Source organism: Anser cygnoides, chromosome 12, assembly GCF_040182565.1.
Source record: "Anser cygnoides isolate HZ-2024a breed goose chromosome 12, Taihu_goose_T2T_genome, whole genome shotgun sequence".
In the NCBI taxonomy this organism is placed as follows: Eukaryota; Metazoa; Chordata; class Aves; order Anseriformes; family Anatidae; genus Anser; species Anser cygnoides.
Genome location: NC_089884.1, coordinates 11,858,636 through 11,873,962, shown reverse-complemented (window position 1 = coordinate 11,873,962; position 15,327 = coordinate 11,858,636). Strand labels below are relative to the sequence as shown.

At 49.5% G+C, this 15,327-nt stretch overlaps 1 protein-coding gene across 2 annotated transcripts in view; it reads right to left on the bottom strand.

The window, feature by feature from the left end:
• Positions 1–15,327, bottom strand: part of CPNE2 (copine 2) — a 59,330-nt gene that overhangs the window by 32,233 nt on the left and 11,770 nt on the right. For both annotated transcript variants that reach the window (XM_067004554.1, XM_048068865.2), the window contains exons 2-4: positions 12,422–12,618; positions 4,626–4,805; positions 1,047–1,121 (exon numbers count right to left, since the gene is read on the bottom strand). In XM_067004554.1, the coding sequence (XP_066860655.1) occupies positions 1,047–1,121; positions 4,626–4,805; positions 12,422–12,589 (423 nt within the window). In that variant the 5' untranslated portion in view covers positions 12,590–12,618. The remainder of the gene's footprint in view (positions 1–1,046; positions 1,122–4,625; positions 4,806–12,421; positions 12,619–15,327) is intronic.

Sequence of the window (15,327 nt, the reverse complement as noted above, 5' to 3'; positions counted from 1 at the left end):
TGGTACGAAATGAAGCAGACATCTCAGACCCCTTCATTTTAATGATGCATTAGTGACAGATCAGAAGCTTCTTTCTTTAAAGTGGGCAACTTTGAACTTGATTGGGAACTTTCAGTCTGCTCCAGTCCCTCCCATTCAAGCATGGGGTGGCAAGAGCCCACTCCTGAAGAAGGCACACTGGCATCGGGTATCATCAAGAGCTTTGCTGCGGCTTTTCCTCTTGCATTTAAAGATTAACTGCAGCAATTAAGAGAGGAAAGCTAACAGCATCTTCCCAGTCTCTAGAGCAAACAGCAGTGGAGATGCCCTTGCAGCAGCCAGGTCCTGGTCTTTCAAACTGCTTTTAAACCCCTTCAGCGCTTTTAAAACCTGACTGTGGTTTAACTCTTGGCTGGCTTTTTCTTCCACGCCTTTGTTGCTCTGCTGCAAGTCTGACAAAAACTGTAATGAAGAAGCAAACAAAAATGATGGGAGATGTGGCATAGGGAAAATGAGCCTAAATTTAGCATTTTCTTTAAGTAAATAAATAAATAAATCACTAAATAGATCTGCAGTGGGAATGCCACTGCCCGAAGGGGTCTGCAGCAGGAGCAGAGGCTGTTGCTATGAGACTTGTTGCTAACGGCATAACTCCTATCCTCTTCCTACAAACAAAACCACTGATTGTCAGCAAAGAAATCAGCCCTTTTACCTCCATCTGCTATGGGGAGGTCTGAACAGGCATTATGTACAAGATAATAAACAACAGTATATATTCACTTTGTACTTCTCCAGATTTATTTATTTTTTATTTCAGTGCACAGAGACCAAAATACAGATTGAAGTCTCACAGAGCTGGACACCAGACAGAGACTGGATGAGATGGTCCCTGGCCCAAATACCTTGTCCTCCAAACAGACTAGAAGTGGGCAGGAAAGTGGGAGACGAAGGAAAAAAAAGTTAGTGACACAAACTGCAGCATCCTGGGCCCCTCAGTGTCTTGCATCATCCCTGGTTTATTATGTGTATTTAAACACTCTGTAGGTAAGATAAATGAGTTACTGTACCGTTATCATCCCTTTCCCAGCTGGCTTGCCATTCCCCAGAAGGAGAGTTCTTGTTATTTTCTTGCTGGAGACAATCTAGAGAAGACAAAGAAAACAAAGTAATGATTGTACAAGTGATCAAAAGCAGACTCATAAGCAACTGATCATTGCTCATGTTAGTTAATTCACATTAAGCATTCACAGCAATAAAAAAAAAAGATGTATTGTTCAGAGATGACCATGATGTTGTCTATGCTGCCACCACCACTGGAGCCACCTGAGTGAAGCTCAGCTCTTCCCAGGTCCCAGAGCCCCATGGCGCAGACTGGGATGCAGCACCCCGAAAACACCACCGAGTCCAGAGGGCATCAGGTGGCTTTTTAACAGCATGGAGCAGCAACAGCACAAGAGGCTGAAGCAGCCCCTGCAGTGCAAAACCCCCTGTCTAACCCACGGACCAGGTGCCTGTGTGGTGCGAGTCAGTGGGATCTCACAAAGCCAGAGCTACTGTGATTTGTCCCAAGCAAAAATCACAACTCAACCTTTCAAACACTGTGTTAAATACACCCTTCAACCACAAACGGAATCTTTTTTCAGCTAACATGATCCCTGCCAGCAACTTGCTTCCAGGGCATGTTTCCATGGAGAAACCACGATACAAGCCAGATGCTCTCCCCGAGCATCCTCCTAGACTTACTGGCTGCACAGCAAGGCACAGGGGGTTGGTACCCCCCCCCAAAGGCATTTCTCCCCTTCAGCTCTGGCTTGTAATAGGCTTCTGGGAGCTGAATTAAACCCCTTGAGATTTTCCCAGCTCAGTGCGTTTCAGGTGCCTTCAGATTTAGGGACCCTGTAAGTTTTTCACATGGGATGCAGACCCCCATACAACAAACTGCAACCTGCTGGAACCAGCCATGCTCTTCTCCCATACCTACCAGGGACCCCTTCAAAACCTATGGGTTACAATTTAAAAAGTGCAGCCCCACCCATCCTTCTGTCTTCTTCCTTGGTCCTATATCACAGTCAGAAATAAATAAATAAAAACAAATGAACGAAATGGCTTAGCTTCTTGCTACCACCACCCAAGTGACACAGCCACACTTGGATTCTTCCTATTGCTCTCCAGAAATGCTTTTTTTCTCCTTCCCTTTTTGCATTTTTGAGGCAAAACCCCTTCCCATCATGGCTAGCAGCAATGGAGCTCCTGAATTTATGCTGGAATCTTCAATCCAGCCATGTCGTGGTGCTTTTGCTCCAAAAACATATACGAATCACCATATAACACAGCTAGATGTTTGTGCCTTGCTGTGGCGTAAGATTTCTTTGCAACCCTGGCGAGAAGCAACCATGGACACTATGCAGCCTGCAGTTTGATCCCTCCTAAGGTTTCACTCAGCCACAGAGGTCATTACAGGCCTCCAAGCAATCCAACAATCCTTTTAAATCTTGCCACAGACCTAATTAGCTGCAGTAAAACAATCCAGCTGATCTGACAGGGCTCCGATGCAAACTCAAAACTGGAAAGTCAGGTGCTCATTGTGCAGTTCAGAGGCAGGTTACTGCTGCACGAGTGCGCTCTCCTTCCCTTCTAACAGGTGGGCTTAAGAAAACATCTCACCAGATAAAAAACAGACTTCAGAAACCCTACAGCAGCGTGGCTGAGCCCACAAGCCCAACTCCTCCCTGTTCCACCCCTCTCCTCCCCAGGCCCCTGTGGTTCTCCACACCCCCCTCTGCCCTGGGCTCTGCCACGCAGGGATGCTGCACTGGTCACAGGGAGAAGACAACAACGCTTCAGGCAGAGGCTTTCAGGGAAAAAGGGAACGTGAGAAGATCCCTCCTTTCCAAGCTGGTGTCCCGTTGTGGACTACAGGTCACAAAGAAGTTCATGTGTCACTTAAGAGAACTGCCACAAAAACTCATCAAAATCTGGGCACACGCATAAGGCAAGTTCTCTTCCACAGAGCTCAAATATTTCCATAAGGTCACAGAAGTTTAAAGTTCTCTTCTTGGTGAAAAGGACACCAAATGATTTCAAGAGAGCCGGGTAGCATGCAACTAGAGACAGAACCTCACGCTGCCAGTGGGGCCATGCAGTTCTGCCTTTGTTGCCCCATCGGAGGGGTGCACTGAGCTCATCACCTTTTAAAGCACCAGAAGCAGTTAGGCTCATCTAGGAGACCTCACATGCAGGAAAAGAGGGGGCTGATTCCTCCACCCTCTTCCCCAGTGCATATGGATGACGCTTCTCTCCAGCAGAGCCCAGGACTTCTGCAGAGGTAGGATTAGTAACGGTGAGGTTTCAGCTCTGTTTCCTTATGTCCTTAAGTTCTTCCCCTTTTGCAGCGTCCATCAAGACTGCGGCCCTCACAATGAGCACTGCTGAACTGTCCCACACCAGAGGTGGCTGCATTCTAACAACAGGGAAACGAATGCGAAATGGTTTGGCCTTTATCACTGAGCACCAGCCTGGGCTGTTTCTTAATTTCTGCAGGATCAGAATTAGGTCATCACAGAGCTCTTCCAAAAACACTGATGTTAAACCTCAGACTGTAAATGTCAGTGATCTTCTGACAAGTTCTTTAGCTGGCAATAACAAAGTTATTCAGCCCCCTTCGGCATATCTGGTGCCAGATTAGTCTGTGTAATAAAGCGACCACATTCACAAGCCTTCCTGGACACCTTGGGCTGGCTGTCCATGCCAACCCACCTACTGCAGTGCCTGCTTCCCCCAGCACCGAGCATACAAGAGGCAGCTTCTCCCAGCCCCTACGTTCATGCCAGGTACCACAGCAGCCCCAGGCAGCTGGAGGCTAAAAAAGAACGGAAAAATCTCCCTCATCTCTCACCTCTGAGTCAGAGCATGCTCAGAAGACAAAGAAGTTTGGAGAATTTAGCTGGCAATTCTAACTGGGTCTGGGCTTACGAATGCAAAGACCTTCCAAAGACTTATAAATAGCATGTGTCCTGAAAGCTCTTCCACAAGAACACAAGACAACATTGCTGCACCAACATGCTACAGAGGAGATATGATTTGCTTCACAACGCCAAGGTTGTGTTTTCTGAATGCTTTATTCTCAAACAGAAAAAAAAGCAGTAATTTTTATTACAAAAGCTTTGCAAAAAAAAAGAAAGATATGAAGGTAGACTGCAATGTATCCTAACTTTAAACATCTGGAAGTTTCCCAAGTCCAAATCCAAGCTGGTGATCAGGGCTGTTACTATTAACCCTTGGTGAGAAACAGTTATCTCCAACACCTTCCAGTGCAAGTGACCAAGATAACTGGGTGCGAACACCCTCACACACCTTCCCCAGGGATCTGATTTCTCTCTGCAGTCAACAGCAGAAGCCCATACTATGACCAGCTGAGACTTGAGCAAGTAACCAATGGCTCTGAAATGGAACACTTTGACCTAAAAAGTGCGACAAGCAATCTAATTATTATTTTTTTTTTTTTTTTTTTGCCAGGAAGCACCCAACAAACTTTACAGCAGAGAAGAGAAGCAGCTCTGTTCCCCCAGCTTGCCTGCAGCTGTTGTGATTTGGGGTCCCTTTGCTGGAGGACAGCGAGCAGCAGGGAAAGGACATCAGATACTCACCGTGCCCAGTGTGCAGGAAAATTCACCCAGGAAGTCATGCTCATACAGCTGCATGCTTGACTTGTCCTGGTCAAACAGGGCAAATTTCAGCTTCTGCACTTCTTCAAAGTGGTAGTCAACAACGAACTTCTTGGAGAAAGCTGGGTTGAGGTTATTCACAGCTGTCTCTGTCCTGTCGAGCTGCAAAGAAAAAAGGGGGCATTTAGACATCTGTACCTCACATCTTTGTCACCACAATGTCTCTTCTGACTTCAGCTGGAGTCCTGACACACAGAAACCCTGTAGTGGCCGTCAGAGCATGAGAGCACCAGGCATGCAGCAGACACATCCCTAAATGCAAGCCTTAATACTCTGTAAGCAAGGTGGAATGAATCTAAACAAGGAACACCTCATGCAGAGAGCTGCATCCCTGAGGTCAGGGTGCCAAGGCTTGGTGTGCACTCAGGGCTTATTGAAGCTGAAATCTTTGCATTTGCTTCTAACACCTGCTCTCTCAGGACACGGAAAACCCCTGGAGACAATGCTTTCACACACCTCCAACCACCTGTTTCTCTTGTCCTTAACTAACCAGACACACTGCTGTAATGCCTTCAAAATCAAGCCAAAGCTATTTCTTTCAGGCCATGCAACTAACAGCAAGGACAAACAAACAAAAAAAAGCATCACAACTCAGAACAGTAACCCTCCAACATTTCCCTCTAGACCTCAAAACAAAACATTCATGTGGTATCTTCTTTCTTGTCCCTCCGTAAAAAAATGAATTTCACCAGGCATTAGGAGAAACAAGAGGCTAGAAGGATGCAAATAAGACTTCAATAGACCCTGTCATCCAATATAGATCTGGAAGTCCTTCAGATGGAGAGAGCATCTTTGTGTTTATAACCTTCTTCACACAAATAGGATAGGGACACAGGGAATACATTGAGACCAGCACTGGAGAAACATGAGATGGGGCCAGATTTGAATCTCCCAAGTCTGAGGCAGGTCTTCCAGCAGTCTAGATATCAGTTGGCTGGAGAAACAACTTATCCCAGTTCTGCCTGTTCCCTAAAAACAACCCGCTGAGCGCAGCCAGCTTTCTTCCCCCAGCCTCATTTTGGTGATGAGATGGCCTCAACACACACATACTTGAGGCTCAGACTGCAAAGATGGTGTGAAAAATCCTCACCCTTCTGTAGCTGCTGCTATAAAACCTGGACTTTGGATAGCCCTGTGTGAAGGGAAGAGAGTTTGTCTGCTCAGACACGTTTAGAGGGCTGGGAGGATAACCTGCACCTTCTCTGGTATTTTGGCAGCGGCAGGAGTTGCAGTAATACAGCAACCCTGGCTCGGACACGCTGCAAGCCTGAGACACATAATTAACCATACGACACGTGGACTTCATGTCCACGTCCGCCCACTGCCATGAAAAACACTTGGCACTGCTCTCCAAGACAACTTTCCAGAGGGAGACGACCGGGATGCACCCTGCGGAGGAAGAGGTGGGAGGAAGACTGATGGATGCAATGCCTTCCTCTGATGCCTCCAAAATCCTCCTGAACCAGCGCAAAGGTGGCCACGACCAGCCCGTTGGCTTCCTACATCCTGTGAGCAGCCAAGGGCCAGACTGCCCTCACCCACCGGGCATGAGCCCAGCCAGCAGAGCGTGACCTGGAGCATCCCAGATCCACTGACACTAACATGTTTAACTCAAAGCATCGCTCTTCATCCTCAGTAACTGAGTACCAGGGTGACAGGTACCTGCAGAGAAGCTCCAGCTGCCTGCTGGACCAGCGCAGAGCTGATTCCCAGGCAGGTAAGCAAGCTGAAAGAAACAATATCCCCAAACGCCTGGGAAGAGAGGAGGGCACAAAAGATAAAGCATGGAGCTGCATATGGAAGCGGTGGGGAGCCAAGGGCTGGACAGGGAGCACGGAGGTGTATTGCCCAGGAAATCCAGCCACAGCATGGTGAGAGTGGTAAATATCCTTGTGAAGCTAAAAAGGCCAGAGAGAAAGCCAAAAGCACAGCCAAAGTGAGTGATGAGCAATAACTGAATAAAGGTAGCCGCCACTCACAGATGTTTCCAAGGATAACCTTCCAGCAAGAGAATGAAGTGAGAGCTTTGTAAGGAGAGATGGCTGCAGATAGCTTTTAGAAGATGAGAGGTGGCAGGGATTTCAGGGAGGGTATCCTGCAGGACCAGGCTGGGACAGGGCAGGCCCCGACAGAGCTGGCTGCCTTGGCCTTTCTTCCATTTCACACTGTTACTCCAGGATAAGGTTACTGGGGCTGTTGAACAGAAAGAAAGGCACACGCTCTCCAGTGTGATTTTATCAAAACCACACCACTTTGAAGCACTTTGGGAGACTCCAAGCTGGCATTAGCGGCTGCTGCACCTCCTGCAGATGAGCAATGCCCCTGCTCAGGTGTGAGACAGGATCTCCGGTGGGGTGCAAAGTGGGACCAAGGGGTACTTCTCATCTTGGATCCATACCTCTGCCCCCAGCCCTCACATGGGCATGGCCAGGAGGCTTCAGGTGCAGCCTCACTGATCCCCCACACAGCAGGTGTACAAGAGACACCTTAGGAAGCAGCGTCCTATGGATGGAGTGGGGTGGGTAGAGCTGGTTCCCCTCCCATGGGGTCACTGCTGAAGGTCTCCTGGAGCCAGAAGGTCTCGTCCCACCTATACACAGCTCCCTGTGAAAGAAGTGCTGTGCTTAGGAGGAATTCACATAGGTAGCATGGGTTGTGGGAGCTGATCGGAGGGGGGAGCAGACTAAACCTCACATTTGTCTCCTCACGCTGGGTCTGTCCTTCCACACAACACTTTGAATATTTTGCCAGAACATGGAAATCTTCCCTTCTCCTTCCCCCACGCCACTTAAAGCACCCACCAGGACAAGGAAAGATGCTCCTTCCTCTCCTCCAGCCCAGCTGTACCACATCTCACCGGGCTGTTCCCTCGGTGCTGCTCACTCCAAGGAAAACCATCACATCCACCTGCAGCATCCTGCAGCCCTGGCCAGCATCACTTCTCATCCTGCAGTCCACAATGGAGAAGACTGAGCTTCCTGACACAACCCAGGTCCCAGGGCAACACCTCCACAGAAAGCAGCTCCTGCACTGGCACCCGTGGACTGCAGGACGGATGGACGTCTGCCAGAGCAGCAGAGCCAGAAATAAGTACACCATGACAGAAAAAGCATAAAATGAAAACACATACCTCTGAGTCCCAATGGAACTCATTCAGCATAGAAGAGAGATTTTGAAGGGACTGAGTGGAAATGCGGTAAGTTTGCTGTATATACCAACTATCGCAGTATTTTTAAAGTTGGTCACTTAGTCTGTCTTAATTGCCAGAAAAAGACTAAAGTAAATGCTGTATTCTCAAAATAGCTACCTGCCTCACCCTCTGGGGAGATGGAAATCGAATAAACCAACACTAGTGGGTTGTACACCAGCCAGAGCAATGCAGCTTCACACAGATCCTTCCCTCTCTGCCACTGCCTGTACTGCGGGACCCAAACATCTGCTCAGAGAGACGCTCCTGGTGGACCGGGAGCAGTGGCCATCCATGAGTGCTGAGCTTGTCCAAACAAGCACAACATACACAAATCCCCTTTCGAGGCTAGCATATGAGATTATGCATGAGATTACACGAGATGGATTTTATCTCCTTTCATGTTCCCTGTGCTACTGGGAAGCCAGGGACCAAGTCAAATCAGGATGAAAAGTGAGCTCACGAGGCAGCTGCTTCCCCTTTGGGATAATGGGGAGCTGAGAAGGGGACAGCAGATTGCCTGTGCTTCTTCCCACCCTGCCATTATCTAAAACGCATCCATGGCAAGGCTGGAGGCAGGCAGCATGCCGTTTGGGATGCTGCAATGTTGTGGGGCACCCAAAGATACAAAGAGCCCAAGTCTCTGCAAGAAGGGCTGTGCCTTACACTGAAACAAAAATAGCCTTTTTATGAGTGCAAATGGAAAAGAAAAGAATATAGAAGGAGCAGGAACTTCAAGAGTATCTCCACAGTGCAATCAAGACACTTATCACTGCTCAAATGCTCTTACACACTGCCACACCAGCAGGGATAAACCAGCCTGATGAAGACTGCTGGGCTGGGTGTGGAGGGAATATCCAGGCTGGGAGACTGTAGAATGACAGACTGGTTTGGGTTGGGAGGGACACTTAAAGATCACCCAGTCCAACCCCCTGCCGTGGCCAGGGACATCTTTCACTAGATCAGGTTGCTCAAAGCCCCATCCAACTCAACTTTGAACACGTCCAATGATGAGGCATCCATTTCTCTGGGCAACTTCATCCCGTGTCCCACCACCCTCATCATGAAAAAATTCTTCCTTACATCTAAATCTACCCTTCTGCAGTTTAAAACCACTGCCCTTTGTCCGGTCACAACCAGTCCCGGTACAAAGTCTTTCTCCATCTTTCTTATAAGCCCCCCTTTACATACTGAAAGGTTGCAATGAGGTCTCCCTGGAGCCTTCTCTTCTCCATGCTGAACATCCCTAGCTCTCTCAACTTCTCGTCGCAGGAGAGGTGCTCCAGCCCTCTGATCATCCTCGTGGCCTCCTCTGGACCCGCTCCAACAGGTCCGTGTCTGTCTTATGCTGCAGGTCCCAGAGCTGAACACAATACTGCAGGTGGGGACTCCCCACTATGGATCCAGCCTGAAAAAGGGTCTGAGGGCACGTGCATTACAGGGATGCCAGGTGCCCACCTCCTGGCCCAAGCTGCTAAGGAAGAGCTACAGAAACATGGCTGATCGTATGAGCCATGTTCAAGGCTGGACTGTGGCACCACGTCTGAGGCTGTGCTGCAACAGTCTTGTGTCACGCAGGCAGCAGAGAGGGAAGAACAGCTTTCCCCATTAAAACCAGCTCCTGGGCACCAGGCGAAGCTTTGAAGGAGGTAACTTGAGGTCCCATCTCCAGCTTTACCAGGAATGGGTGGGCCAGGGAAGGGGAAGAGAAACAGAGTCAACGTCTCGAGTTCACCCTTGCAGAGTGAGGAGGCTTCTGTCAACACCCAACTGACCAAGTGTTTAACTGCCTCCTTACTGTGTGAACCACAAAAAAAATCACAAGCTTCAGCTGCTTTCTTGCACATATTTCAGTCTTCAGTTTGGTACAGCTCTTTACCTTCCACCTTGCTGGTAACCATCGTGCACAAGGGCTTTTCACACAACATCCACCAGGAGGCAACCAGGCCACGGGCTCCCGCCTCCTCCTCCTCGCCTGGACACACACATTTGTGTGCCCTGCAAAGAGCAGAAGTGGCTTTGCAACCCAGGAGCAGAAAAGCACAAGGGTTTTTAAGAGCCTTTGGTTAGCAATCAGGCTAACTGGAGATTTCTGTTCGTCCAAGAGTCTCAATTCTACAAAACAAGCACACATCTGGGAAAGTTTCTCTAATTGTAACCCTTGCGTTAAATGAACGCAGCTGAAGAGCCCTCCAGTTTCCAAGGAGAGGTTTGCTGGAGACGTTCAGGCATCCCCAGCGCTTGGGAGATGCTCTCCTAAGGGGCAGGGAACACAGGACGGAACATTTGGGAGCAGAGACCCCATGCCATGCTGCCGTTCTCCCCTCCCCTCCGAACATACCCTAGGAGCCCCAGGCCGACAGGCTGGCAGCTGATGGCCTCCATACCCCTCTGAGAGGCAGCAACAGAGGAGATGAGGGGTGCCCAGTGCCACCACACGGAGGCTCAGGAAGGAGGGATGACTCAGGCTGGCACAAAAGCAAGGGCACAGCTGAGTCATGGGCCAGGTCTTTCCTGGCTCCTGCCAGACGACATCACCAGGCAGAACGCTGACACATCACCCATCTTTATGTCACTTCTGGGCCTGTGCTTTTTGTTCCTCCCTCCCTCCACCACCCCCTCCAAGGCTGATTCATGAATATTTTTTAATTCTTCTTAAGCTCAGTGAGACAAAATAATTGTATTTGGGAACAAAAACGACAGCTAGAAAAACCGGTGAACGGAACCCCTGCTGTCAGCATTCACAGGCACTGCAGTCCCACTACCCAGGTACGGGTGCTGGCATGACCACGGCTGGGCGGACCCTGAAGGCCCTTGTTCTAAACAAGGCCACGGCATGCCACTACCCCCACTGCAGAGGAGGCACCTGCAGTGTCAGTGCTTGCCAGCACATGCTATGGGATGAGGGCATGCTGCTGAGCACGTTGTGGCCTGTCCCTGTCCATCCTCTATATTTCAGCTTTGCTATTCGAGACAACACTTTAGACAGGAAACAGATTCATCTTGGAGCAACTGCCTCAACTGTGACAACCCCCTCAAATCACCAGTCCCACCTCTTGCCATACATCAGTGCAATATCATACATTCATAGAATATCTCAAGTTGGAAGGGACTCACAAGGATCATCAAGTCCAACTCATGGATCTACGCAGGACCTCCCAGAAACCAGACAGCATGTCTGAGAGCAGCGTCCAAATGCTTCTTGAATTCCAGCAGGCTCGGTGCCATGACCGCTGCCATGGGTAGCCTGTTCCAGTGCCCAAACACCCTCCCAGTGAAGAACCTTTTCCTGATATTGGATCTGAACCTCCCCTTTCACAGCTCCATGCCATTCCCTCAGGTCCTGTTGCTGTGCACTGCTACCACAACATGGGGGCACAGGAGGGTGTGGGGGCACAGGAGGGTTTGGGTGCTGGCCATTCCCACAGCGTGCTGGAGGCTTGGGGCCAGACACATCCCCTGCACGCGGACACCAGGCACAGCCGTTCCCACCAGAGAGCTCCATGTATCTCCAGTTTGGGCCACGTGCTGATCTCCACTGAAAGCACAGCAGCAGAGCATTGAGCAATCTGCCATTCAAGGCTGGCTTCCAGCACCTATCTTGTCAATTACAAAGAAGCTAAAAATAGCAGAGGAAGGGGAAAAAGAGCAAAACCACACATTTGTATTGTAAAAGAAGCTTTGGAATCAAAACTGCTGGACTGAGACATTACTGACAGCAAAAGAGAAATTCCTGAAAAGCACAACTAGGTCAAAGAGATGACACCTATCAAGATGGGAAAGCTCATTAGTCTCATCCAACCTGATGAGCTAAATTAATTGCAGACCATGGCAAAGGCAAGGTCTGCCTCCACACCCTCCCTGCTGACATCAAGATCAGCTGTAGGACATCTTAGCCAATGCACATCAATTCATCAACTCCTTGGCACTAGTTCATTAGTTCAGATATCAAAAATGAGACCACCTGGGAACTGGGACTTTTTTTGTTGCAGTTTGGTGATTTAATGTCCCTTGGCTGCTCATTCTGTGCTGTGCTGACCAGGTCTGTATCCAACACCACTACTTGCACCCATCCATCACATCTCAGTGCACTGCTTATCTGCTCCCTCATGGAGGAACCAAAAAGAAGCTTTATACCATCTAACTACAATCGCACTCATAAAATGAAATCCACATATTTTTTTTTGCAGGCATTTTAGCCCAGAATCTATCCCTCTGTAGCCAAAAGGTACTTCCTAGGCACAGAGCAAAGTGCTCTTGCACAGACTGGAGTTTACATCTTGCTGCTAAAAGCACTTTACGAGAGACCTTATCGCAGGACTCCTATGCCAGGCTCTGGCACAAAGGGAAGGAAAAGATAAAGATGCTGAAAGAAATGTTAATCCAGGTTGATCCAACCATGAGCAACATAGAGTCTCTTCTCTGGTTAGGAATCAAGGTTTGTCCTCATGCCCAAAACACGAATGTCATTTGGAGACATCAGCAGAGGCAAACCACAGGAGACAGAAATCCACACAGCTTCAGGACTTACCTCCACCCATTTTCCATTGACTTCCATGAACAGGACACAGAAGGGATCGGATTTGGAAGTGACATCCCTGTCCAGAAGGTTTTGGCCGCAGACGGACAGCTCGACTTTGCAGACGCAGTACTGGGAGCCGATAGGCCCCGCTGGCGAGGGAGTCCCGGTGTACGCCATGGACTCCGGCAGCAGCAACCCCAGGCAGTCTGTGGGACACGAGAGAAAGGAGAAAAACCTCAGGGCAAGCAGAAAGGCAGGCAGCCACACAGCCGCAAGAAGCGCTGGATGCAAAATCATTTACAAGGCTTTCCTGGCAGTCAAGCACCTGCCCTGCCCGGTCATCATCCCCACACGGATGCCGTGCCAGGCTTCCTGAGTGGGAGCCCAGCATAACAACGCAATCCTGTCGTGGCTTTGCTCCACAAATAATAGGTTTTCAAGGAAAGGTGACATCTTCTGTTTAGCCCCCAAAAGAGCAGGAGGAAACGAGACAGCATCTCGGGCACAGCAGCAGAGCTGGCAGAAGGCTGCAAGCCCAGCATGGCTATTGCGGCCATCGCCTCTGCCTACGGACGGCTTCGTTTGTGTGACATCTCACCACTGCTGGACAGAGGGGAAGGACCAGCAAGTATGGACCAATACTAGGAGGAGAGGAGACTGAACTCGTCTAACCAGCCTGTGCTGGAACAAGTTCACCATACCACATCACAGAAGGTGTCCCCTCCTGCCTGCATCACCTCTGCGTTATCCGGAGCCACCCAGCGGTGCAAGACCAGCCTCAGGCATGTACCCACGCCTTGGGTACACAAACCCTGTGGGCTGGTTAGAAAGGCCTCCCAGCACAGGAGGGAGCTGATTGTGCAGGGTAGTACAAAACATGACTTGAGGTATTTGGAGGTAACAGACACACCACCGAGTACGCTGCTGCCAGGTCTCCTGCTGACATCTCCAAATTATAATTTCAAATCCTAGCATGGGAAGTGTTCCCAGCCTCTTTCTCCAGCATGATTTGTCTTTTGTGGGGAGAAATTACACTTCCATTATACTTTTCAACATGAAAATTGGTCATCGTCTGGCACGTAACAGTCTGTAACAGTAACAGCAGTAACAAGTCTCAAAGTGCAGGGATTTGTTCCCACGTGTGGGTCCTGTGAGCTGACCCACAGGAGCACCAAGGACTGCCCTTGAGCTGATCCAGCAGTCCCACGGAAGCAGCCCTGCACTCCCAGGCTGTCCCTGCTGATGGACGGGTTTGTCCCAAGCCACGACGGCCAGACCTGAGCTCTGCCCCTAATCATCATAAAGAAAGGGGTGAGACCTTGTGGCTCAGTGAGGTGGAGGGGAACTCTAGCCCTGGGTTCTGGCTCAGTCCTGCTCCCAGCCTTTCACCAGGCCAGCGGCAGTGGCTCTGGCAGCAATTAAAAAGCAGCATGAGCTGGTTGACTGAAGAGCCAGGCCAATATGACAACCGTATGACCTGGGGCACGGGATGAGTTACGGGACCTTGATAAAAACTCATTTGTTTTAAGAAGAGCTTACCAAAAGTCTGCAAACAAAGCTATTTCACTGAAACAAATGGGAGCTTTATACCATTATTAATATGACAACCCCATATACCTCCCACTTGACAGTTTTGCTTTCTGATGTGCAGTCCACTTGCGAAAAACGTAAGATGTCTTCAACAGAAAAGAGAGAAGGGAGAAAAGGGGGGGGGGGAAAGAGAGGTAGTAGCATTGTCAGATTAAGTTATACTCATAAATGCTTGTGGCTGGGGTTGCTATTGGAAAGAGCTCTGCCCGTCAGCTGGTTCAATGCTTTTTCTCCATAGCCCTCTTCATCAAGAGTGGTTCCTGGCTCATCCGCTTTATCTCAAAACCTCAAACAACACCTTCCTTCCCCCTGATAAGCCATCTGCTGCTGTTTGGCATTGAAACCCCAATTAAAATTATTTGTTTATTCTCCCTGGGCACAAGTATCAGCAGGCACTGCTGCTGCTGGCTGCTAGGAGCCATGCCCCTGATAGAGAGGGAGCAGGGATGTCACTCTGGGCGCCCAGCCTCGCGTGCCACAGCCATGCTGTGGAGTCCCACGAAGGAGGAAAACATTTCTCGCTTACAAGGCTAAGCCTTCCTGCCCTGTCTGCTAAGATTTCTGCTGAACAGCAGCCTGACTTTAACTCCCAGTGGTACAAGCTCTGTATCACAACCTACTGCCCATCCAACTGACAAGGAACAGGCAAGAATGGCACAGTCCTTTCAGCTCCAGAGGAACCCAGAAACCTCTCCAGAAGAAGACAGCTCCATCCCTGGTTGTGCACACACATGTCCATCCCCTCTCCAGAACAGCCACCAAGTCCCAGCCCCACACAGAACTTGCTCCCCTCCAGAACAGCTCCATCTAACACCATCGTTCCCAATTCCCAGCAACGAGAAATCAAACAGTGTACATGAGGAACCCTAATCTGCTGCAACCCCGAGGAGAAATACCCACTTGCTTCTTAAACTGGCTTCAGAATTAGGTGGAAGAAGTACTCCTGGCCCCTCCACCTTGAAGCCCTTGGTGCCTGCAGGCACTACATGCTTGCTCCTCTCCAAGCCCACACTGCCAGTTGTGGCTGAAACAAAGATTTTTTTTAATTTTTTAATACACAGATCATGCAACTGATGTCTTAAAATAGCCAGTCCTGTTCTATTTATGCTGCTATCTGCCTGCTACTCCCTCCAAAAAGCAAACACAGTGCAGTTCTGCTGATGTGGATGGGGTCCTGCTGGAGTGGGAGATCTGGGTTGGGTTTTTCCATCTCCCCTTCCCCCAGATCTCGACGTTGCCTCACACAAAACAGAGGCAGCAAATGACTCAGTGGAAAAAGCTTTTTTCCCAGGGCTGACTGGCACCAAAACATCCTCTGAGCATGC